General features: G+C 47.4%; 1 protein-coding gene across 7 annotated transcripts in view; it reads left to right on the top strand.

Annotated features, from left to right (window-relative positions):
• Window positions 1-26,234, top strand: part of CALN1 (calneuron 1) — a 478,931-nt gene that overhangs the window by 440,153 nt on the left and 12,544 nt on the right. For 6 of the 7 annotated variants that reach the window (XM_034670027.1, XM_034670026.1, XM_034670028.1 and 3 more), the window contains 2 exons: window positions 5,262-5,418; window positions 18,427-25,809. In XM_034670027.1, coding sequence (XP_034525918.1) covers window positions 5,262-5,418; window positions 18,427-18,554 — 285 coding nt within the window. In that variant the 3' untranslated portion in view covers window positions 18,555-25,809. Of the gene's footprint in view, window positions 1-5,261; window positions 5,419-18,426; window positions 25,810-26,234 lie in introns of those variants that run through there. The other variant, XM_034670029.1, reaches the window with a different exon arrangement.

Below are 26,234 nucleotides of genomic sequence, written 5' to 3'. Positions count from 1 at the left end.
CCATTCCTCAAAACATGAAACCTAGAATTACGATATGACTCAGCAACTCCACTTCTGGGTGGTCTATACCCAAGAAAGCGGAGAGCAGGGACAGGATTGGGTATTTGCGCACCGACGTTCGTAGCAGCATTATTCACGGTAGCCACGGGTGGAGGCAACACGGATGAAGCTAAGTGAAATTAGCCAGTCATAGAAGGACAAACACTGCCACTTATATGAGGTGTCACATTCATGTTAGACTGTCTACAGGAAGTAGAATGGTGGCTGCCAGAGGCTGGGGAAGCAGAGAGGGGGATGGGGAGATAGTGTTGAATGGATGCGGAGTTTCAGTTTAGGAAGATGAAAAAAGTTCTGGAGATGGATGGTGGTGATGGTTTCACAACGTGAAAGGACGTCGTGTCACAGCGTTGTATGCTGTTACTGATTAGCACTCTCCCCACAGATCTCCCCTCGTCCCCCACGTCCTTCTACTGCTCCCAGTCCTCAGAAGAACTCAACCTATAGCCATTCATGGAACATGTCAGCTTTCACACCCTAGGTTTTGGTATAGCCATGAGTTGTGGCCCCCATGTCCTTCTCCCCTCCCTTCCCCCCACCCTCCTCCCACCCCACTCACCTGGCAAACCTTTTTCCTCTAGGTCTCAGCTTGCATGCCTGTCCTCCAGGAAGCCTTCTAGAACCTGCTGCCTTGTTCACTGGTTCCCAAGCCATCCAGTGCTTCCCCCGTCATGACTCATAACACATTGAATTAAAATCACTTATTGGATTGTCTTTGGAGGGCAAGATTCATGTCTTGCTCACCTTTGCATCTCCATCAGTGTCTGGCATGGAGTCAGCCTCAATAACTACTGAATTAAGAAATCACCTTTTTTTGCACAAAGGAATAGCCCCATTCAAGAAATATTAGGACTGTAAGATACAGTTCTCTTCATAGACTTTAATATGTGACCCATGGTCTTTGACAAATCAAGTAGTCCCCAGAAAAATAAGGTTATAGGAGATGGCAGATTATAAATGTAAGGCTACATAATATAATTAATGAAGATAAATATGTTTGTGTAGTTGACCCTGCAGAGATATCATAATGGAAAACTCCTTCTGTTCCTAGAAACTAACAGATGTACAGGCTGCATTCTTTAATCATGATTCACTACAAACAGAATAAAACAACAGAAACCAAACCTAGAAGAAAGAAAAACAAGTAGGATTGTAAATACAAAATGGGATATCAGAAGTACTGAGAGAAATTTTAAACTGTGGTACTAATGTGTGTAGTTACATGCTAATCTTTTGGCTGGTTTTCTGAAAAAGAAATACAGAATTCCAAAATTGACTCAAGAAAAATTAAAAAGCTACAGGACTGATAATGGAAGGAATACTTGTTGGCATTGTGTCCATAGTGTTTGACAGTGATGTCTTTCAAACTTATAAAAGAGATCTATGCTGACAATATAGAAAACTTGGAATCCTACTTAATTAATTTTGTTTAAATATTAGTATCCTGTTATTAAAAGATGACCCAGATGGCTGAATAGAAGGAAAATAGAGATTTCTGGAATCTGTATCTTGTCTTCACTTTGTCAGACTCTGGCTGATTCTTTTCACCTAATTTCTGATTTTCCATGAATTCTCAGCTGGTTAGGGTTTCTCCAGGCTTCCAGCCCTTCAGCTGGTCTTCCAGGAAATGCTTACTCATTTTCTCAGAGTCTCTCTGATTTTGTCACTCTTTGTCTCTGATTGTGGCACACTGGGCGGGAGGGTGTCCAAATTTTCTCATCTGTGATGTCCATCACCCTCACCCTGCCAGCCTTCCCCAGCACCCAGGCTAGCAACCACATGTTCCCCTATCAAATCTAAGGGGCAATAAGACTGCAGGTCAACCCTAAGTGTGTCTCATAATTCACTCTATAGTCAATAAACTATGATGCAGAAAATAAATCCACTTTACACCCCCCACTTCACTTGTTCTTACTTATATAAATGCCTTTGAACTTGAGTCATTTAAATTTCCAGCAAATTTCAGTGACCTCATTTCATTTGTTAGAATAAGGGCATATTTAAAGCAAGGTAAGGATTGCTTACAAAGAAAGCAGAGAAAGAAAAATGTCTAGAGCTTTCTTTCACTGCGATCCAGACTAAACTTAAAATATTATTCTGTACTCATTTTTAGCTGAGTTTTACTGCAGAACTCCCAAAGCTTCGTGGCCAACATAAGGGTTTGTTTCTCTTAAATCACATCCCCTTTGTGAGTTAGCCCCATGTTGTATTTATTCCAGAAGCCAGGATGAAGGAGCAGCCCCTATTTGGTGTAAATGTTTTTGTGACAGAAGGGGAAAAGAAATGGCAGAACACAAGACAGCTTTGAGACTTCTCTTTGGACATCCATCACTTTCTTATATGACTTTCACTGGCTTTTAATTGGCCAAAGCCTTACATCAGTGGGCAGGGAAATAGGACCCTCTCACATGTTGGGGAAAGAAATAATTGGAAATAATAAAACCTATTACAGCCCATACTTTTGCTCACAAATATTCATTTCCCTCCCTTCAGCCACAAAATTTACTCTGCCCTCCCCAAGGGAAACACCCAAAAGTCCCATCCAATTACAGCATATAAGACTCAAGATCTAGAATCTCATAATATACATTAAATTTGGGTGTGGCTTCTCCTAATCTGGAGACTATACAACTAAAAAAAAAAAAATCCCCTCCTCTCCCCCCACCACACTCAACATATAAGGGTGGAACAGACTCAGGCTAACCACCCAAGCAATCTCATCCAGAAAGAAAAGAAAAATGGAAGACACATAACAATCAAAGGCTTGGAGCAAGTCTGAACTCTTGTGGAACAAACCTTGGGGTGAGGAATATTCCTTGATTAGACCTTAGTTCTGCTTCCTGGAAACTGCTTTGAGTTCATTGCATGATTTCAAGCATGGTTCCCAGCTTCACCCTCTGGGAGATCCGTCCATTGCGCTGGTCAACTAGTACTTATCTGATGAGGGCATTGGAGAATATGTCTTGCTTGGGGCCTGTGTAGCTTATTCTCCTAATGGCTTGTGCCCATAAAAGGTTGGGAGCCCAAAGATCATTTTAAGTTTTGAACAGTCATCGAGTCTTTTAATTCCAAGCTGTTGGCTCTTACCCAGTACGGCTCTCTCAAAAACTTAGTCATTTTTTTAAAATCTATTTGATTTCAGTTGTTTTCTGCTAATAGCCACATCCACAATTATTTTCAGACATAACTCTCTCTAAACTTAATAACCAGTTTCCTCGGAGAGTCACTTAACATATTCAGAGGTTTTAATAAGGAACGCTTAGATTTGTTTTGTTATTAATAGCATTTCTCAATTTTCTCTCTTCCTAGTTGAAAATGAGAAACAATTGCTTCTTTCTGTTCTGTAAGACCAGGAATTTCTGAGTTGTCTCTATCCCTGACTTATGAACCAACCGATTCTTTCCTGAACATCTTTTTCCCCCCTTTTTAAAAAATTAAGATATAATTCACATATAACATTACATTAGCTCCATGTGTATAGGATGATTCAATATTTATATATATTGCAAAATGATCATCACAATAAATTGAATTAACATCCATCCTACGCTCAATTACACAATTTTTTCCTTGTAATGAGAACTTCTAAGACCTACTCTTTTCATTTCAAATATGCAATACAGTGTTATTAACTGTAGTCACCATGCTGTACATTAGAGCCCCAGAACTTATTTTATAACCAAAAGTGTGTACCTTTTTACCCCCTTCACCCATTTCACCCACTGCCCACTCCCAAATCTTACAACCAGCAGGCTGTTCTCTGTATCTATGAGTTCAGGGATTTTTGGTTGGTTGGTTGGTTGGTTGGTTTTAGATTCTATATATAATGAAATCATATAATATTTGTCTTTCTCTGTATAATTTCTTTCAGTCTGAGCTCACCTCTTTCTTGTGGCACCCTGTCAGATATAACCAGTTGCAACCATGCTAATTACCTAAAGCCACAAACTCATTTGACATATATCTGTCCTTCAAGTCCTCACAGGCAATGACTTACCAAATGTTGTCCTTCTGCATAACATACGTAGGTCTTTATCTTTCCACCCTCCCATAACAGTTTTCTCATTTCCCACCACTTGGCCCTGGAACATCATATTTTAGAAAGTTCGTGATGGTAGCCTGTCACTTCTGTGTATTAATTTTTGTATTATTGACTTAAACCAAGTTAGCAAACAAGCCCAAAATCTTTACGGCCGATAACAGAGGGCATTTCTTACTCACATTACTTTTCCTTTTTTGGGGTAGCTTCAGGTCTTCTCCACTTTATTCTTGTTCTGGGGCCCAGACAGAAGGAACACCCCCACATGGGACATGCTGTTCTCATGGCGGAGGGGAAAGAGCACATGATAGAACCACATAATGGCTTTTAAAGCTTTTCATTGGATGTGGTGTATGTGACTTCTACTCACATTTCATTGGCCAAGAAAGTGCTGTGACCGAACCTGACAGAAATGGAGTGGGAGAGTATAACCCTCTCCGGAGGACAGGGGGAACAGCATGGGGAAGCTACACCTGCCCTTTAGGTTCTCTTCTTCATACACATGGCTTTGAACTTGCATTTTATCTTGTTAGAGCAAGATACATATTTACTTTTTTAGGATTTATCTATTTATTTTAGAGAGAGAGTGGGAGGGGGAGGAGCAGAGGGAGAAGGAGAAGCAGATTCTATACTGAGCAGTGAGCCCGACGCGGGGCTCGATCTCACAACCCTGAGATCATGAGCTGAGCTGAAACCAGGAGTCAGACACTCAACCGAGCCACCCAGGTGCCCCGAACAAGATACCTATTTAAAGCAAGATGGGAATGGCTGGCTCCTTGGGAGATGGATCATCTGTAGAGACATGTGCATTGTCTGAAGTGTGACACAAGTCCAAAGTCCGTGAGGTGTGCAGGGTGTACAGAGGTGACAGCAGATGGCTTCGGTGAGTGAGTAGGAAGCCAAACTAGCAGGTGGCATTTTTTTTCCTCCAGGACTTTCAATGGAGGGGGACATGTTGCACTCGCTGTACTCCCAGTAAGTCCCCTGCAAATTCACGAGCGTGTTTGGAGCTGAACGGGATGGAAAAACACATCTGCTACCTGGCAAAGCTGAGAGAAGCTCCTGGAAAGGAGCTTTGGGGTGTTAGGGCCATGGGTCATGCTCCCCGAGCTGGGTCCTCACCCCCGTGTGCCCAAGACCTTCTCACTCCTCTGTATCCCCACAGTTCGACATGCAGAGGATGACCCTGGAGGAGCTGAAACACATCCTCTACCACGCCTTCCGGGACCACCTCACGATGAAGGACATCGAGAACATCATCATCAACGAGGAGGAGAGCCTGCAGGAGACATCGGAGAACTGCCAAACCGAGTTTGAGGGAGGTAGGTACCCTGCTTCTGCTTTCTACCTGGTCTGGGCTCAGCGCACGTCTCCACATCCTGGTAGATGGAAAACACATTTATAGTCGGGGCTGCAGGGCCTTGTACGGGAGCCAAGAATCCAGGACCGAGGCTACACGACCCTTGCTGCAAAGATGTAGCAGGTTATTTATTTTCTTTCCGTTTTTTTCCCCAAACTCGGCATTTTTGAAGGACCTCTAGGGACCCTGCCTTCCCTCCCGTGATCCTCCGAGGTCTGTGATTAGATGTGCGGGCTTGTGGTGTTTGCTTTTACTTACTGGGGGCCACGTGGAGTGGTACACAGCCTGTTTGGGCCGGCGGCAAACTTGGATCGAGTCCAGTGGCTAACCGTGTGACCTTGGCCGCCAGGTGTGCCTTCTCTGAGGGTTTCCTTGCCTGGGAACATCAGGATAATTACACCTGCTTCTGAGGACCCTGAGGAATGGCTTACCTGTGTGCTCCTCAGAAAGAGCCCCATTCATGAAAGTTCTCATGAACTTAACCACTTAGTTCCAGAAGAAATAAGGTTTTCCTGGGGCCAAAATATAGACCCCACGAGAGGCCATTTTTGGGGGCTCATGAAAGAAAAGAAAAAGTTCCACCTACCTGATCCCCTAATTAGTAGAAAGTTCCAGGGAAGCTAAGTAATTGAATCCCTCTTTCTCACTTTGACAATCAGAACTGCTTGTAACAACACTGATGCGTAGAAAAAAAAATATTTTCAAGTTACATTAAAACAGGGTATCAGGCTACCAGCGATTTGTAACTTGTCCAGTGCTGAGATTTCTTAAAGAGGTCCAACTATTAGCTTCTATTTATTCTTTTTTCTTTTTTTTTTTTAAAGATTTTATTTATTTGACAGAGAGAGGCAGCGAGAGAGGGAACACAAGCAGGGGGAGTGGGAGAGGGAGAAGCAGGCTTCCCGCTGAGCAGGGAGCCCGATGCAGGGCTCGATCTCAGAACGCTGGGATCATGACCTGAGCCAAAGGCAGACGCTTAACGACTGAGCCACCCAGGCGCCCCTATTTATTCTTTTTCTGAACACTTAAAGAAATCCGTGTACGCAGTGGGTAAGCTATCCGGTAGTCACCAGAATAGCATTAGGCCGCCTGGTCTTAGCACTGCCACATTCGACCCCGCCGAGCACTGTGTCAGGGAGTCTACTCGGGGCGGGGTTAGTCCAGGTGGCCACAGGGGCTCATTCAGACCAGGGCTCCCACGGGTGCTGTCTGGGCTGTGTGGGATGAAAGGCCATGACAAGAAGGAAGAGAGGAGATGCTCATACTCCGAGGCGATAAAGGAAATGAACTCAAGCCTGGGGAATAGGGAGTGGTGGGTGGGAACAGGCATAAACCTGAGAGCAATGCCCCTTGGAAAGACATTCAAATTTAAATTTTTCAAACATGCTGTGAATGGCAAACACAACCCATTAGCAGTACAGAGGCTGCCTCGGTTGGCCTCCGTGTGAATCCTGGGTTGTCGCATCAGTAACTGTATTTTGAGTTGGAGGCACACAAGAGCGGGACGGTCACAGCCAAGGCCATTTGCAGGAGGACAGGTGGGGGGCCAGGAAGGGTGAGTGGAGGGAGGCAGAGATGGGAGAAAACTTGGATAAGTTTTCCTTGGCCTCTCCCACTCCGTCTCATTCTTCCTTGATGACAGACTGTGTGTTCAGATCATGGAAGCACTGGGGGCTCCAGCCCCCCCCCCCCATCAGCAAACGCTCTTGAGATGGGTGGGGAGAGTATTTCTGGGCATTTTGTTTTCCACAAGAGCCTTTGTTTGTGGATAACTGTTGTGTTCAGAGAAATATCACAAGTCTTAGTAATTTGGGAAAGGTCAGACTGTGCACGGGGTAGTAATCTGAACTCTAAGCAATCTCTTTTTATTATTCAAGAGCTCATACATTAATAAAGTAAATGACTGAGAGGGGATTTTTCCAAATAGAAGTCCTACTGAGTCTGCTTTCATTGATTCCGACGTATAACGTTGGCAACAGCTACCATTTGGGGACGGGGGATAATTGATAATTTCCAGCCACCATTACTAAATGCTTTAAACTTTGTGGTCTTATTTAATAAAAGAAACATTGCTTTATAATTAGTACACTGCTTTTTTGAATGACCTCTGCAACCTTGATTACGTAGTCCATTTTGCTTGTTTTCATGTCAGAGAGTTGTTTTTTGTGTGTGCGTTTTGTATTTTAACTATTATGTCCGTGCTGTTTGGCCCCAAACATAAGCTCATTGCTTTGTGTTCAGGTTTAAGATTTTTCCAATCTCGGTAGGATCAGAGCCTCTGGTGGATAGATTTAACGCCCACAGCCCTCTCTTTGTTCAAGAAGGGGCTTCCCTGATTGCATTTTTGGGTACAGTTGTCTAGGAAGAGATGCCACACAGGCACTGAGGTCCCCCCCCCCCCGCCGGTGCCCTAGGACTAGAAGAGTCCATTTGAGACTCCATGGCTGACCTTGACCTCCTCCCTTTCCACCCAGGGAGCTCGTCCTTCCTGCTCTTGTTAAAACTTTGCTGCAGCAAAAAACGAAGAAGCTCACCCAGAAAGCCAGGAGATCCATGGGCACTGGGAGTCGTGCCCTCCTTTATGTCAGAAGAAGGAATCCATGAGAAAGAAAAAAACCGAAAAGTGTAGGTCTTTGCCTTAAAAGCTGAAAGGGCACATCTGTCTCTGAGTTAGGAAGGAGGAGGTGGTCAATGAAACTGATATTGTATTGGGGGCACCTGGGTGGCTCAGTCAGTTAAGCGTCTGCCTTTGGCTCAGGTCATGATCCCGGGGTCCTGGGATCGAGTCCCACGTTGGGCTCCCTGCTCAGCGCAGAGCCTGCTTTTCCCTCTCCCTCTGCCGCTCCCCTGGCTCGTGCCCTCTCTTTCTCTCTCTCTCTCTCTCTCTCTCTATTAAATAAATAAAACTTAAAAAAAAAGAAAGAAAGAAACTGATGTTGTGTGGCAGAGGGGGAATTTAATCAAATAACTTGGAGCACAGCAAGGTTAGGGTCAAGGCTGGGATCCTGGAGTGTGGCAGAGCTTTGGAAATGTGGATTTGTGCAATGCGTGTGACACAGAGCCAGTTAGACGTGAACAGACCTTCCACATGCCCCCAGCATCATTTCACATCAGTGCTTATATTTTCACTTTTATAGATAGATCTTGGATCTGAGACTTGGACAGAGGTGTTCCTGTTCTGTGAACTGAGACAGGACACAAACATCCTTCCTTCCATCTGAATGGAAACTTAAAGGAGAAATAAGCCAGGAGCCCAAGGGGTTGTGGCCCCCGTGATGGGAGAGGTTTCTGTTTTTCTTTTTCTCCTTTTAGTTTTCCTTTTGGCTTGATGTTGTTGTCTTTTTTTGTTTGAGTTTTAGGTCAACACAGATCACAGATATATGCATGAACACACGTGCGTACACACACACACACACACACACACACACACACACACCAGCCCCTGACACATTCGATTGCCTTATCTTTACAGAAGACAGGGCTCTGTGATCATCAGGAAGCAGGAAGTTTTCCATCTTATCCCAGGGGAAGGACAAGAGGCAACAGGAAGAGACTCCAAGCTACATAGAAGGAAAGCTTTCCTGACTTCTCTGGGAAACTCTGAGTTGGGGGTTCATGTCCCACATAGAACCCATTTTCCTGGAGCACCAAAGAAGTCACCTACAGAAACCCTTTTAAGGCAGGGAAGAGACTAGAAGAATCTAATTCAAGGGCTCTGAAGGGGACCTTTCCTGTATTCGCACCTGGATTCTGGCTGAGAAGTTACTCGGATTGAGTTAGACACCTGACCGGCTGTCACCCATGTGGTGGGTGCTCTGGGCATGAGGTCGTTGAATGGCACTGAATTCCGGGGCTCTCTGGCCTAGCCCCCTAGCCTGCAGCCTATACGGCCCGGATCCAGTGAGAATACTCAGTATGACTTTCAGGCCCTCCCAATCCCCCTGTTCTTTTTGAATTCCCTTCTTCAGCTAAATTATGCTCGGTGTTCGGAAGTGTCAGTTTTCACTGTTTGTGTTCTAACCACTGGGAAACATAAATAGGTCAGCATCGATCAAAATGGGTTAGATACAAAAGCACGTGACTACCCACAATGCCCACTCACTATCCTTGCGACGTAAGAGTTTTAAGACGTTTTGCTTCAGTTTCACCCCTTACAATTACCAGACATTTTGCTTTTGGACAACATAAGCTCAGTGACACTGAGAGACAAATTCACAGTTCATTCTTCGGTTCCAGTTGCTGACATACGTGAAATTGAGTGGTCTTGTGATTGAATCATCTATTTGCCTGTCACCGGATCCTTATTAAGGGGGTTGCAGAAGAAATTATACTATCTATTAAGTTTGATTTACTGCCTCCAGTATGTTTACTGCTTAAGTCACATTGATACGGCCCAGGAGGTAAGGGACAGGAGGAAACTGCCCGGCGTGCCGGCCACGGGCTGGTCATTTGTTAACATGTGCAACTAACCTGAGAGATTAGTTCTGCAGCCCCACTGGCACAGATAAGGAAAGTGAGGCTCAGCAGAGTGGGGTCCTTTGTCCAAAGTCAAATTGTGGGTAAGGATTTAAACCCCGGGGCTCTCTGACAAAGCCCTGCCCTGGCCTCTTCATTTGTTTCTCTGGGTTCCTAGGCCAGACGTAGCCGTTTCAGAGTGCTTACAGAATGGCACTCCATCATTCCTCATTTTTCATTTCATCGCCAGTGAAATCATATTATATTTGGAAGTTGAGTAGAAGTTCAGCAAGACTGTGTGTGAGCCCTTTCAAGACACATCCCCCAAATGTTGTCCCTAAATGGAATACCAGCTGTCAGATTTTTCTAGACATTCTGACAACACGCACGGCAGAAGGAAGTAAAGCAAAATCATCAACGGGGGAATAAATAGTTTCTGTGAAAGGATGGCAGAACGGCTCTGCACCGTTCAGTGATGGGATGATGGACAAGAGAAATAAATGTCCAGGGAGGTGACACAGGCCAGGTAACCCCCAAAGCATCACTGTGTGGATGTGTGGGTTATAATCCCAGCCCTGTGTAGGCTAGATATGGGTAAGTTATTATTTTTGTTAAGATTTATTTACTTATTTGAAAGAAAAAAATAGAAAGTAAGGGGAGGGGCAGAGGGAGAAGGAGAGCATTTTCAAGCAGACTCCCTGCTGAGGGCAGAGCCTGATGTGGAGTTTGATCCCATGACCCTGAGATCATGACCTGAGCCAAAACCAAGAGTCAGACACTCAACTGACTGAGCCACCCAGGTGCCCCAACCCTGGGTAAGTTATTTAAAAACTCTCTGGGCCTTCCTTTCTTCATCTGTCCAATGCAAAGATTGGACAATCACGGTCACATCCAGGTTCAATAATTTCTGGACTCACTGGAAGGTCAGAAAGAATGTGCAGCCAAATCCAAGGTCCCCAGCTCAGCCATCCCTGCTGACTTTGCAGGATTCCTATCAGGATGTCAAATGCACACCCAGAGGGGGAGCCTTGCCCCATCGCCTGGCCAGGCATATTGGGTATTTCAGGCCCATCCAAATGAAAAGGGCATAAGATGTCATCTCTACCATCTGCTCCTGTTTTTCCCTGGTGCTAAATAAAACCTGTTCTCCTTGGGTAAAGGTAGGGGGTTAAGGTGTAGCTGAGGTCCATGGCAGGTAGTGAGACAGGAGACAGTCTGCAAAGAGATTCGGGGCTTCAGAAAGAAAGGGATTTTTCTTCTGTTCAGAATCCTTCCCAGCAGTCCTGGAGGAAAGCTTTCAGGAGCCATCAGTGAGGAGGGATGAGAATCTGAGACACCAGACAGACAGCTGGAGAGCTGTTTTTGATAAATACACCTGCTGGTTAGGAACTCCAGCTCTGCACTCTGGACAGGCCTGGCTTAAAATCCTGCCACACTGTGTATTCGGTCACTTGCCTGAGATGCTTAAATAAATATTCAGAGCCTAATGTTCTTCATCCATGAAATGGGAATCACATAATGACCTCATGTGGTTGTTAGGAGGATTAAGTGAGGTAAACACATGAGAATATTTTGTACGATGCTTAACACAGTAAACACTCAAAACAAACAAACCAACAAACCAAAATCAGCTGGTCCCTAGCCCCAGTTCTGTTCTTATGTTTTTCCCTGGAGACATCATGAATACCCACAGCTGGAATGCCACATCTTTGAAGGATAGGACAGGGACCAAATTTGCAGGGTTTGATCATTCTTCTTGACACATTCAATCCTAGAGTCGTCATTGCTAACACTGGACTTACCAAAAGTACTGGTCAAGACTCTTGGTTTCAAGTAGCAGAAACTCCACCCAGAGCCCCTTAAAGTAAAAAAAAAACACTGGCTCAGATAATACAAGAAGTCAAAGGGTTGAACTTTGGCTGACCTGGATCCAAAGAGCTCAAGCAACATTCTCCCCTCCTCACTCCCCAGTCTCGTACTGTCTCATTCCCTATTTCTCTGTCCTTCCTTCCTCTCCATCAGCTTCATTCTTGGGCAGGTTCTCTCTCTCCCCAAAGTGACAGGATTATCTCCCTGAAGACTCATCTCCATTCCAAGAAGGGGGTCCCATCAATTATGCCTGGCCCATGGGTCTCGCCCTGGACCAAGCCAAGAGCTTGGCTCACTCTACTTGGCCAATCTGGTTTGCTGCAGTGGGAAAGGTAAAGCACTGGATGGAGAGTTCCACTAGGTGGAGAGGTACAGATTCCCAAACCAAAAAATGAATTTTGTTCCAAGAAGAGGAAAGGTCTGTTGGAAAAGCCAAAACAACACCTGGTCCCCAGTGGAACCCTCAAAGCAGGATACAGCTATGTGATGGCTAGAAACACAAGATGATTTTATGGTAGAAAAGGAGCTAGCTCCCACCCCCGGAAGGAGAGGTGGCCCCTGTTCCCCTTAAGGGGCATCGGAAAACATACCAGCCTCACTGCTGTTTGCTCAGAGACCACCTCGTCCCTCTTGTCTTCAGGTCAAGACAACCCCAGGACAACCTGGGGTACCTGAACATTCCTCATCACTGATGTATAGAAAATTCTCTTTCAGAGGCTCTTAATTAGTCCCACTTTAGGCTATGGAAATATTCAGTTTCATAAAATCATAAAATGTTGGACCTGGAAGGATCGCAGAGCAATAATAGCTCCCAGACCTGGTTGTTCTGGCTTATTGTGAGAATCACCTAAGATGGGTTTGATATTGTTTTGTTTTTAAACATTCCTGAGCTCCAAGCTGCCTGCCAGGAATATCACTTACATAGGTCTGTGTGGGGGCAATTAATCAGAATTGTTATGATTCTGGTTTGCCTCATGGGGAGCCTGTGCCTCCGGATGTGCAGCCCCATTTCTAAGAGGCTGAAGCCAGAGGGATTATGAACCCTATATATCCAGGGTCACCTAGCTGGTCAGTGTCAAAATCCCTACAGATACCCGTCTCCTGGAGAAAATCCAACAGTCACTGCCTGTGATTTGCCGAGTGGAGCAGTGTGAATCTCCGTGAAAATGAGAAAGCAGAAGGAACAGTCTGGGGGCGCCTGGGTGGCACAGCAGTTAAGCGTCTGCCTTTGGCTCAGGGCGTGATCCCGGCGTTGTGGGATCGAGCCCCATCAGGCTCCTCCCCTATGAGCCTGTTTCTTCCTCTCCTACTCCCCCTGCTTGTGTTCCCTCTCTCGCTTGGCTGTGTCTATCTCTGTCAAATAAATAAATAAAATCTTAAAAAAAAAAAAAAAAAGAAGGAACAGTCTGTTGCTAGAGCTCGCAAACCCAGGGCCTGTTGTAGCAGCCAGAAGTCTGCAGGTACTAAGGACTTGCTACCAAGCTTTCAAGAAAGCTAGAGACCCCACTTCTATGCCTTCCTGTGTCAACCCTCCCAACTCACCTTTCATCCCCATGTACTTTTGGGGCTCCTACTCTGTCAACCACGAGGCTGGAAAGGGAGCTCAAGGCCTGATGGAAAGACACACAGAAAAAGGGCTGCCAGCAGCATGATGCATTCTTACCATTTTCATGTTCAGTTTCAAGTTCCTCAAAAAGAGTTAGCATATGACCCAGAAATTTGACTCCTAGATCTGTACCCCAGAGAGCCCCAAACATGTCTACACAAATATGTGTATATGAGTGTTAGATCAGCATTACCCGTAATAGCTCCAAAATGGACACAAACCCAATGACCATCAGCTGCGGAATGGATAAACAAAGGGTGAATGGATAAACAAAAAGAAAGGAAGTAGGAATGCTCACTCCGGCATGCATGGGCCTGGCTAAGCAGAAATAAGACACAAAAGGCTACCTGTTGTATAACGTACTGGCAATGCCCAGGCTAGGTATAAGCACAGAGCCAGGAAGTAGCTTAGTGACTGCCAGGGGCCGGGGAGGTGGGAATGAAGTGTGACTTCTAACGCACATGGGGTCTCCTTTTAGGGTGATGAAAACATTCGGGAATGAGGTAGTGGTGATGCCTTCACAGCCTCGCGAATGTACTAAATGCCACTGAACTGGTCGCCCTTGAAGGGTGAGTGTTCTGGTGTGGGAATGCCATCTCAATGAGAAATAAATAAATACTGAGAGTTAGACCATGACAACCATGTAAAAGGCTCAGGCTCTTTGAGAGCAAGATGTTCAGGAGACGCCTCCTAGGAAAGTAGGGTTTGGGGTAGGCCCAGGAGAAATGGGGGGCAGCAGGCACCCCTAGCAGAGAGAACGGGCGCCGAGTCTCGGGTGGGGATGGCCTGAAACAGAGGTTGCTGGACAGGGAGGCACAGTGGTCGAGGAGCAGAGGTGGGGCAGGGATGGGAGGTGGTCTGTGGTCCTCCCTGCTGAGCTTAGGAGCTGGATGGAACACACTTCCCCAGCAAGAAGGCCTTTGCAGAAGTGTTGTGGGCATCCGTTGTGCGTCCTAAGTGCCGCTGTAGGAAGGGGAGTCTCGCTGCAGCCCCAAACGAATTAATGAGGGAAGGGACCACAGCAAAGGTCTGGGAGCGCTGCCTGGATATGCATTCCCAAGCTGGAGGCTGCAGGGAACAGGAGAAAAATGAGCAGACCTTTCCTCCAGCCCGGAGGGGATAGGAGGAAGTCTTGCATTTCTTTCGCAATTCACCGTTGGACTTGGCTTTCACTTTTTGTTATTAGCTCATTCATCTTTGAGAGAATTCTTGACATTGGCAGGACTATTATCACTAGCTGCTTCTACAGAGAGAGAAACTGAGGCTCAGAGAAGCTCAGTTACTGGCCCGGGACTGCTCCTAAGTGGTGGTGAAGGGAAGTCCTAACCTGGATTTACAGTTCATCCTAGGCTGGCCTGTAGTCTTGTTGCGGAAGCAAAGCCTAGACACAGAGAATAAAGAAAACCCCCAAGCTATTGTACAATGCAAATATATGATGGCCAAAGACAGGCCTTAAATTATTATCAACAAGCCCATTAATTCGTGGCTGGTTGTACTCCGTCAACCACATCAGGTGTTTGAAGTGCCTTCTCTTTAGATCTTTCTATTGCTGAGTTTTCTATTGCTAAACAAAAGATCGAGAAGACAGAGTTTGTACGGAGGTTTTGAACCTGGGGATTGGAATGGCTCCACCATTTGCCAAATGAACTTGGACCCCACTTCTCGGAGTTTCTGACTACTCACCTGTCAAGTGATAGTCACACACCTGGCTCACCAGGACGGCCACTATGTAATTTTGCAATGACATATATAAAGCACTCGACGCATGCCTAGCCCACTCAGGCCGTGTTCGATAAGCAAAGGGGAGTTTGGTTTTTTGGTTTTGTTTTGTTTTAATATTTTATTTATTTATTTGTCGAAGAGAGAGAGTGCACAAGCAAGGGATGGGCAGGCAGAGGGAGAAGCAGGCTCCCCGCCAAGCAGGGACCCGCTATGGGACTCTATCCCAGGACCCTGGGATCATGACCTGAGCCACAAGCAGATGCTTAACCGACTGAGCCACCCAGGCGCCCCCAAGGGGAGTTTTTGAAAGGTTCACGAATGAGAACTGGCATTGACTGTGCAGAACCGATATTGCAGTACCTTCGTACATCTGTCATCTTTACAACAAGGTAGGTTTTATGGGTCCCATTTTATAGGTGAGGGACTTGATTGAGGCTGGAGGAAATTCGCTTGCCCAAGGTCACACAGCCAAGATGGGGGATAACCATGATTCAGACTTGGGTCTGGCTCCGACGTCATTACTTTTGTACTCCTCACACCATCGATGGCAGCGTGAGAACTGGAGATCGAAGGACTCTCATCGAGGCACGGAGGCTGAATTACCTGCTCAAACGGTGATGTGTTTCAGAGCGAGGGAAGGTGCTGGAAGTGCCACTCTGTTGACAGGACTTTGGTCTGGATTCCGATTTGCATGGCCCCAAGTACAAACTACTAGGTTCTCCAGGCCTTTTTCTCCTTCCTTATCTCTCTCCTCCTATGGCTTTGAAGGATTTTCAGATCAAAGGTGCAGCCGCTCTCCTGGGGGATAATCCTGTTGCCTGTAACCTTGTTTCCGAGTGTCCTTCACAAAGAAGGGCTTCAGCCAAAATTTTCTCCCTCGGAGTAATCACACAATTTTTCTTGGCCTCCGCCAGCCCTCAGGACAGAAAGGTAGATGACTCCCTTCAGAAGCATTTTGATGCTGAAGGGTTGCCCAGAATCAATTAGCCAGTCCTCAAAAGGGTTAGATACCCTACTTCCGCTTCCTCATTTTATTTTCTGCTTTGGTCCTTTTCCTTCTTAAACACCGTGTCCCTTTTTCCTTCCCGAGGGCTGGTGCCTTTTTACATTTAGCCCACTCCTGCACTGAAGCAATTTTCTTCCTCCAGGTAAGAATTTGTAAGATTCTAAGACCCAGACATGATCAGCAAGTTGAGAACTGAGCCAAAAATACTGCCAACACCCAAAGGAAGCAAAAGCCCAGTGGATCCAGGATTAAAGATAACAAGACAGCGCCCAAGAGATAGTGGCAGAGATAACCAACACGTATTGGTGAGGGAACTCAAGGCTGCACCAGGGGGCCCTGGGTCCCTGTGAGATGTGGCTTGCTGGAGAAACCTTCCTGGTTGACGTAATCTTTAGAGATCCCTTGACAAGCCCCTGAGACCCCTTTCCTCAGGGAAAGCTCTCTTTGTCCTTGGAAACATCACGGGCTTCCTACTTCTTCCCTGTTATTTCCAGGGATTTCAGAGGAGTCACTGAATGTCAAAGGGAAGACATACTTGAAATTGAACCATTTTTAGGTTCTCTAAAGGCATGTGGGCCCTTTTGCCAGTTTTCTTTCCTTCAGAGAGAGACTGTGAGTAATATAAAGGGAAATTGTATTTCTTTCTCCCCCCTTGACCCTCCTCCGTGCCATAATCTGACCTAAAGAAAAAACACTTTCCCTCCACTGGAAGTTTGCAAAGGTAGAAAGACCCCTTTTGAAAATGGAAGGTGTTCTGAAAATGTTCTTCTGTTCTGGCATTGGGTTTCTTAACATCTAAATCGAAAGAACCATCTCTCCCAATACTCCCCACTCTATGTCCCTAACACACACACACACACACACACACACACACACACACACACACACACACCTGTCAGGTCCCCCAGCAACTCAAATGCCATCAGATTCTTTGCGCCACCTAGTCCCACTGAATCGAAAATTCTGGGGCTGGGGCCCTAATCACCTGAGAACTTATTAATTCATGAATTCCTGGCCTCCACCCCAGAGATTTCTATTCAGTGATTCTGCTATGGGAACCCAAGAATTTACATGTACATCAAACTCCCAGATGGCACTGATGCTTCTGGTCCAGTGAGTAGCTCTGGTGAACACAGCTTCCCACCTGCCTCCAGGGCACAGATTTCTTCCATATGCTAAGTGGTAAATTGTGTGCAAAGATCACGGATGGACAGACAGATGGCAAAGGGAGGAGGTGTAGACTGACAGAAGAAAAAGAGGGAAAAGAAGTTCTGGCAGGGGAAGCAATGCCTGGAAAAGAGACCTGTTCTTCCTCAGCACACTTTATCAAAGCTTTTCTTTCTGGTGATTTCCATTTCCCTGTTTCTGGTCCCTAGTACTTTCTCACTGATTCAGACCCACTAATGGTTTCTCAAGGGCCTTATAAAAATGGTGGCACAAGACCTAGCCCAAAAAAAGGATTAAGAGAACACAACCCGGGACCCAAGGTCAGACCCCCTGGTGCAACAGGACATGGGGGCAGGGGCACCCTGCCTCCGAAACATCTGAGAGGGCTTTGTGCCTCCCTCCCTCCTTCACACTGGTCCTGTCCGCAGAGCATGCAGTCTCCACTTCCTCAGATTTCACCAGAATCACTGAGCTAAACATAGATCACTAGCCCCATCCCTGGAGTTTCGGATTCAGTAGATTGGGCATGAGCCCAATGCATTTTAACAGGCTCCCAGTGATGTGGATGCTTCTTGCCTAGGGACCCCACTCTAGAACTACGGGTGCGCACATCTGAAATCATACCAGAAGCCATTTAGAGTCATTTCGACCAGCAGCCACCAAGAACAACTCTGGGAAGGCAAGTTGCTTCCAGCCCAGTGCGAATAGGTAGAGAAGCATCTGAACCTCGCTCTGCCTGTAGCCGGTGACTCAGAAATGGGAGCCCGGTGTTCTGCAGAAACGGACACAGTGACGCCTGGATGATGCCTTTTATGACACCCTCCAATGTTACATATTTTCTCGCACTCAGAAAGTCGCTGTGACTCTACTGTATCGGAAGTTTATACCTCCCTCTGAACATCACATCTCTTACGGTTTTTGTTATAGAAGTTTTACCGTTTCCTACCGTTCGCCAGAAGGGGTGGTATTCAGTCTCGGAGCACGCACGGTCCCCGAATTGTGGCTTTGCCCAGTCTTCAGCCTATGTGTGCCCTGGGCTTGTGGAGGAGGGGGCCAGCCTGTCTCACTGTGTCATCTCTCTCTTCTCTCTTCTCTCTTCCCCCTTCCCTCCCCGTCTTCTTGCCCTCTCCCCGCCCCCCCCCCAGTGCATTCCCAGAAGCAGAACAGACAGACCTGTGTCCGCAAGAGCCTCATCTGCGCCTTCGCCATGGCCTTCATCATAAGCGTCATGCTGATCGCGGCCAACCAGATCCTGCGGAGCGGCATGGAGTAGCGCCCCCCCACCCGACCGCGCTGCGTTCCCGGCTCACTGCGCATGTGCATGCCCTGCGGGCAGACTCTGTTCCTCCACAAAAGCGGAAACGGACATGGCAGACATGGCGGACTTGGCGGACATGGCGGACTTGGCGGACATGGCACAGTTCAGCGAAGAACCCAAGGCTGCGGTGCAACAGGTGTTGCAGATCCACTTCATCTCCTTGGCAGGGACACAAAAGGGCTGTCTTCAATGCTTTAATGGTCTTGTTTCCTAATGCAATAAAATAGCCAGGAGTTCCCAATGACTGCGTCCATCACCCGCTAGGAACTCTGAAGAGAGACTTCATTCTCATCTCGGAATTTTCCAATGGCCATCCAGGTTGGTGGTGTGAGAGAGCAAGAGAGAGACGTCCACGTGTGGTCATCTCCATGCCCCATTCTTCCAACCGCCCGGGGTCAATGGAAGACTCCTGGTGGAGGGCACCCTCGGTCCCTAGGGGCTGACTTCCGGGGTGCCCCAGAAGAGGGGGCTTTCCATCCCACCCTGGCTTTCTGCCTCCACCCCCAAGTGGAGCCCTCCCCCCCAAGGCGTGAGGGGAAAGCCATCGAATGGGGTGCAACGCCTGGCGGTCTGCAGGTTGCACCCCTTGCTTCCGTTCTTACTGCCTTTTCCACAGGACTCTTGTTGGCAGAGTTGGGGAGCTCTCAGTTTCCGTCGGCACTTGGCTTTCTGTTCCTCGAGCCCATCGCGCACCAGCATTTTGGAATCTGCAGAGAGCCTTTCTCCCAGCTTTGCCACCTGTGCTACCGTTCGTGAAAAAAAGCAGCATACTCGTGGGCATCTCTATAACCTAGACGCATAGACAGACGTATACATTGGGCTTCTTCATGCGTGACATCATTCTTTCCTACTCGCTTACTCCTGATAGAAGCTTGTCCTCTGACATGCATCCCTGCCCCCTGTGGGTGGGCCAGGTAGTTTCCGGGGGGAGGAGGGTGGGTGCAGGGAGGGATTGAGACCAGCAGGGAGGTGGGGTTGCACCCACTCCCCAGCCGTCCGGAGTCGTGGAGCCTGAACCCACCTCCATACCAGAAGACCCCTGTAAGTTCAGGTCCTTGAACATCTTTCCTTCTTCTCATCTTAAAATTTGCTTTGCTAGTCTTCCCCAGATGAAAAGAGAAATATAGTCCACGCTGGAAAGATGGAAAGATCAAACAACCATTTTACATAGCATCTTCCAGCTCTTAGATTCTACAACGGGCTCATTTTCATGAGGCAACAAAAAAGATGTGAATCCGCTTAGCTAGCAGGACAGGTGATTCACTCCTGCCTGCAGAATACTTCCGCTGGGGAAGGGACCTGGATCCCGTGGTCCCCGTTCAACACCATTTCAAGCCTGTAATCTCCCGACTTCTCCCAGATGCCCTATCAGCCACCACTGTTGATTCAAGCTTACATAGTCCAATTAGCCAATAATCTTTCGATGTGATGTTTTCCTTTGTCTTTTCCAAGCTCAGGTCTTTATTTCTGTAATAGAATTGTCTTGCTTCTCATGCTCTCCATTGCATCCTGAAGCTATATGCTTTTGCCTCTCCCACTTCCCCTTTCTTCCAGTATTGAGGTGCCAGAATCTTTCCTCTCTAGGGTTTGCGGTGTGGTGGGTGCCCCCGATCCCCTTCCCCCAGGACCCCCTCCCCCTCAATTTTCTCCCTTACTGCCTTCTCTGACTTGCCCTTTTAGAGTCTTTTTCCAGTTCACCTCTGCAAGCACTTCAGGCAACAGCCAGGGGGCAGCTGTAGAAACTTCCCCACTGTGGGAGACTGCAAATATTCATGATGAGCACAAGTAAAACTAGGGTTTGAGCCATAGTACAGAGGATGGGGCAGGTGTAGGCTCCCAAGAGCCCAGGGGTTGAGGGTCCCGCTGGGAAAAAGCCTGGAGTCCCGCACATCCAGGCCAAGGAAGGCAGCAACCTGCCTGTCCCTCTCGCCCGCCCTGCCCTGCCACGGTACGCACTGCACACCTGCCTCTTCTCTCTCTCCCCCTGCCCAACTCGCCAGGGTCCTCAGGATCGGCTTCCAGAATGAGGACAGGTCCGAACACAGAGCACTAACACATAAGACAACTTAGTCATTAGTTTTTGCCCAAAACAGCTTACCTCCCCAGACCCCAACTGGACTTGGACGGGAAGGACCCCATGAACCACTAGACCATGTCCTCCTGGGGAGCCAAAGTAGATTGAATAGAGGTCCCAAGGGATGACTTCTAAAGGATCCCGCCCTGTGAGAGGGGATCGCAATGCTTCTTCAAAGGCTGGCTCTTTGCAAGTTCGTCTGCCTCTTCCTGAAGGATGTGAGGCTTAGAAGAGATTTTAGCCACGAGGTAGGGACAGGGATTAAAAGCTCTGGAGAGGCAGCAGCAACCTGGTCAAGGCCTCAGCATCCTCTCCCTGAAGAGAACTCTTTTCCCCTCCCAGTGACCAGTAAGCAAGACCATCCTACCCAGAAGGGATTCGAGGAGCATGCATCCCTCATAAAGAGAGAGGACAACATGGAGGCTATAGAACCATCTTGGGTGGGCTAGAGTTGACGTCCCACTATGGTGGCCTCACACCTGGCACCCAGGGGCTGAAAGATGGGGAGACAGTTCAGACCTACTTGCATTCCTGAGATTTGGGGAGCTAAGAGCTTGTCCCTGTGACGTCACCCCTGACTGCTGTGCCTGGACAGTCTGTCAAAGGTGTTGGGATTCTCCGTAAGGCTTAAGAGGTTGACTTTCGGCAGCCGCATCCCAGGTCCCGTCCATACCAGAGCTACTTCAGGGCCCCCACCACAGCACTTATGATGCTCACGGATAAAGCGTGGCTCATTCTTGCTGTAAGAACAGGTGCCCCCCAGACCACACAAGTGATGATCGGGGAGGCATTTTGCTAGGGGGACAAGGCACGTGGACCTTGATGCCCTTGGCTGCACAGCAAGCTGTCTCCCATCACTCCAGAGGCAGACAGAGGCCCCAAATGGGACCCAGCATGGGAATTATTAGAAGTGGCTTCCAGAATGTGCGTGGGTCCCACGTGACCAATCTGTAAAAGTAAAGGGGGGGGATGATGTCACCATGGCAACCCTTGCATTCCACCCCGAGTTTGCCAAGGCACACAAAAATAGGGAACATTTTCTTAAAGAACACTTGGGCTCTGCCTCATTGCAACCTGACTCCCTGCGTCCACAGCCCACTGGTGGAGTAAATTACACTCAAAAAATCTGGCGGTTTCTCTGCCTTTTCTTGTGTTTTGAAACCACCCTTCCATTTGCTCAGGAGAACAGGAGCTACCTGAGAGCCAGGTGGTATTCTCCCTCCCCTCCCCCCTTCTCTCCCCCTTCCCAGGGCCTGGAGCAAGGACCCCTTCATCTGGGCAAAAAGGCAGAAATGTCATTTGGAAGGCAAAAAATATTTTAAGCTTCAATCTTTAAAAGCATCTGTTTGCCTGTTGAGACGCTCTCCCACAAGCCAGAAATGTGAACTGAAGTGAACTGAGGTTTACATGTGGTCTTAGGCAAGCCCAGAGGCTTCAGAACTTTCTAGGTGTCTTATTTGCAGAGAACAAGATGTGCACCATGGGATGTGTTCTTTCTCGATACCCGTGCCTGTCTCCAATTTCACATGACAAATGGTCTATCTTGTGGTTAGCCAAAAGAACCTAGTGAAAGATGGCGAGCTCATTTTGACAGGAATGCCCCTCCCATCCTCCCCTCTACAGTATCATAAAGTGATGTATCTAAGAACAGGGAGGGAGAAATTTCTCCCTTATTCCAAATGCCTTCTCTAGGCTTAAGTCCAGACTCAGGTTATAAATCAAAGAGGGTTTTGCTCTTAACTCGTAGCTGGCAGCCTCTCTGGGACCATGACAGAAGAGGAAGGGTGTTGACCGCCAAGCACAGGTCCTTGGGTTGGCTGGCCTGGCCACGTGTGGCTGCCCGTCATGCAACCGCATTCCATGATGCCGTTGCCCTCCATTCCCGCAGAAGCTGCTGAGCCCTGCTTCTCCCAGCTGGAGGTCCCAAACCATACTGGGTCAATCTACTGCACTATGTCTCCGAAAGCCCATAACGATAGTTTTACTCACCCCGCTCCATGGAGAAGTAGGGAGATCTGGAACCCCACTGCAAGGAGGGACCCCTTTTCCTATAGTGCTGTGATGATACAGGCGGTCAAGCCTAGACTTCCAGACTTTGGCACATACCGGTTGTATTCCCAGGAGGACTGTCTGGAGAACAGGTGTCTGCGTTGACCTGAGATCAGGGCTTTCCCATTGGCCTCTTCAGTGATCCTCCCAGGGCTAAGGGTCCATAACCTAAAGGCCTTGCCATAGCCATCTTTCCTCACCACCTCATTACTCAACTGTCCCCAAGGGCAGGAATAATCCATCAGAAAGAAAAAAAGTAACATGATTCAACAGCTAGGGTTTTCAACTTGCATTACTTAAAGTGATGGTGAATTAGAGGAGGATTCGGGCTGCCCTTGTGGACCCTGTCTCCACGACAATTTAAATGTCAGAGCTGTTCTGGTTCACTTCATACTTCCTTTGACTGAGTCACTCGGGACTGTCCTCCGTCTTGTGGCCTTCCCATAGACACTCGGTTTGGGGAGGAGTAAGGTGAAATGCACGAACCAGCCAAACATTTCTCGTAGTATCCTGTGCCCATGGTTAATGTGCATGGCTATGGTTTCTACTTTATATTGGCTTGGGACCCTCTTTATATGGTCTCAAGGGACACGATAGCAAAGCTTAGAAAGTCTTCATGGCAAAATTAATTTGATTCCATTGGCTTGAAATAATAGCCACAAAGCATCAGGTGTCGCCAGTCCCACGAAAGGCAGTCCTCTGAAACTGGAGAAGACTTGCCCAGCCTCTGCCCCTACTTTGGGCAAGTCACCAGTGGAACACTCATGCGGAGGCACAGCCCTCAAATCCACCTCTTTTCCTTGGGCTTGATGGGTTGGCTTTCGGAGCAGTGCTTCTCGCAACGTTAGAAGTTATCGTCCAAGAGAAAGGGATGCAGAGGCTGGAATTTTCCAGGGGAGTAGGAGAGCAGGCTAATCAGGAAGGAATGTTCCAGGGAATGAAAAATTCAAGTGTGCTGTTGCTCCGTCCCTGGACCTGTGAGAGAAAAAGGAAAATCGTAAAGGGCTGCAGAGGCTGGCCTCTGGACGTTTTCGCTGTGTGTCTGGCCTACTTGGGTAACATGCAAGGGACTGAGTGCCACGGAGCTGCTGCCTGTCAACCTGATCTTAGTGACACGCGGGGAGAGCGTCAAGAGGAGGCTGGTCGGTAGCTCACCTTTCCTTTGGGGGATGCGGACATCTGCCAAGCTCCAGATGCCTCTCCCAGGGTTTTCTGTCTGGGCTCAGACCTGTTGAACTAGGCCAGGAGAGCAGAGTTCAGAGCCAGAAGTTTGGGAACGCGATCACGTCCCGGACCCCACGTGCTCTGCCACCCAGCAGCCTGATGATTTTGAGTGACGTTCCCTTCCTGGCCTCGGGTGTCTCATCTCTAAAGCAAGAGGAAAGGTCCACCAGAAGAGCCCTCCCGTGGTGACTCGCTTTGTCTGAAACGGTCAAAACGATGCCTAGACTCGAGAGGGGCCCTACTCCCCCATGAATCGCAGTTGGGACCGACAGTTTCTTTTTGAATGCACCTCCCAAGAGGCAGTCGTAATAATCTCTTTCGGTGTCCATTGTCTGTAGATGAAACAATGCAAATTGGTTGCTGTCTAATGTGTGGTGTTTTGCAAGTGAGAGGTTTTGTTTACTCCCTGAGGTCTTGCTGACTCAAGGGAACGTCAAAGATGGGCTTTGCATCCTTGTCTTAGCCAGTGTGAGAAATAAGGGGATTGATCACGTTATCGCCGATCTTGTGTATCAGAATTCATGAATAAGTAGGGTGAAACAAAGCCAGGTCCCAGGAAAAGATGAATGTGTGTCTCCATCTGAGAAAGCTTAACTGGTAGCTACTGATTAAAAAGCACAGCTTCCAAACTTACCTTCCTTCCCTTCCTCCCTTCCTCCCTTCTTTCCTTCCTTCCTTCCTTCCTTCCTTCCTTCCTTCCTTCCTTCCTTCCTTATTTCTGGCTGTTCCAGTATATGTGATACTGGTTTATAATTATTCATAACACTGCAGAAGAAAGAGAGTCACTGTCTCATGATTGTCAGGAATAACATTAGCAGTCTGGGGAGACCAGCCACTGTGATCGTCTTTTGAAGGCTGAGGGATGCTAAACACAGGTGGCTGGTTTAGATGAACCCCAACCCTGATGAGGGGTGGAGGGTAGGATGAGTGACTGCTGAACCCATAAAAGTCCCCAGTCCTTCTGCCCCATGACCACATAACATCCTAAGTCGTTGTCCCTTTTCCTCTTCCTAAAGTGGACTGAGGCTTTTATACAAGCTTGTTTTTATATGAGCCCTACTGTTCTTCCCTGGAAAGACCCAGATTGGTCAGGAAAGGGTCCCCTCAGCTCCTGGTAGAAATTTACGCCAGCCAGTGTCTCCCAGCTCCCTCCAAGGAAAATCAACAAATATTCTTCCTTTCTGACCTGGAAATCCGGTTTCAGGGGTCCTTGAATGGCTTCTTAGTGGGGTTTGATTTTTTTCCCCCCAGTTCTGAATCCAGGAAGAAGCTCTTTCTCCAAGGACTAACCAAAGACAATGCCCTTGGGTGGAAATCGGATCCAGAAAGTCTGGTCAGGCAGTGGGCTGGCAAACTGTCATCTGTTGAGGATTGGGGGGGAGGGGAGGTCAGTGAGCCTAGGAGTCATTAGACTTGAGACGTGACTTGTTTCTCAAAGCACAGTATAGTTAGTGGCTGGGTGCAGACCCTAGCATAGCTTAGGACTGTTAGGACCAGTATGCCCGGAGCCTGGCAGCTCTCATATCCAGAACGGGCCACTAAGACTGAAATCCTGGGTCACAGTCTTCCCATTTACCTCATTCATGTTCCTTTTATTTTTTTTCATTCAGTATTAGGTGATGATTTCTGCTATTAAGTGATGAGAGAGTGAGCAGACTAGTCAAAAGAAAAATCTTTATATAAAATGTAAATATTAATATAAATTAACTTGGCATGCGACTTACTAACTCAATGAAGTATATATTATTAATACGTTCTCTTAGTGTATAAAGGAAAACTGACTGCCATATTTACCAGATGTTTTCTGTAACCAAACTTGTCTGTAAATATATAATCTGTATAAAAAAAGAGTCTAATTTACCATTATTTATGCAATAGAAAAAAATAAAAGTTTTTTTTTCTTTTGAGGAGAGATTCAGTTCATTTTCGGTGGTGTGATTTGCAATCCTGTCACAAAATTCATTCCTGTGACCCTGAAGGGCAACCAGGTCCTTTCGGATGCCAGTCCAGTGTCACTGGCTTCCAAGAAGTGACCAGCCAGGAAGCAGCTGGGGATCGGGTCTCGTGGTGGGGCTTTGGAAGAGGATGATGGACATAAGGGGAAATAAGCTGGCTATGGACCATATGGTGAGAAATATGAAACATCTTCTGGCCGGGGGCAGACATTATAATTACGAAAACTTTGCAGACACCCAAGCTAATGGTGTCATCCTTTTGGGATTCCATTTGCCAAATTCTTCCCTATGTTAGCGTTCAGACATGGCTTTTGGAATTTGCAATGTTATATG

This window comes from Ailuropoda melanoleuca, chromosome 10 (genome assembly GCF_002007445.2).
Source record: "Ailuropoda melanoleuca isolate Jingjing chromosome 10, ASM200744v2, whole genome shotgun sequence".
Taxonomy (NCBI): Eukaryota; Metazoa; Chordata; class Mammalia; order Carnivora; family Ursidae; genus Ailuropoda; species Ailuropoda melanoleuca.
The sequence above is the reverse complement of the archived record's forward strand: the minus strand, read 5'-3'. Positions and strand labels throughout refer to the sequence as shown.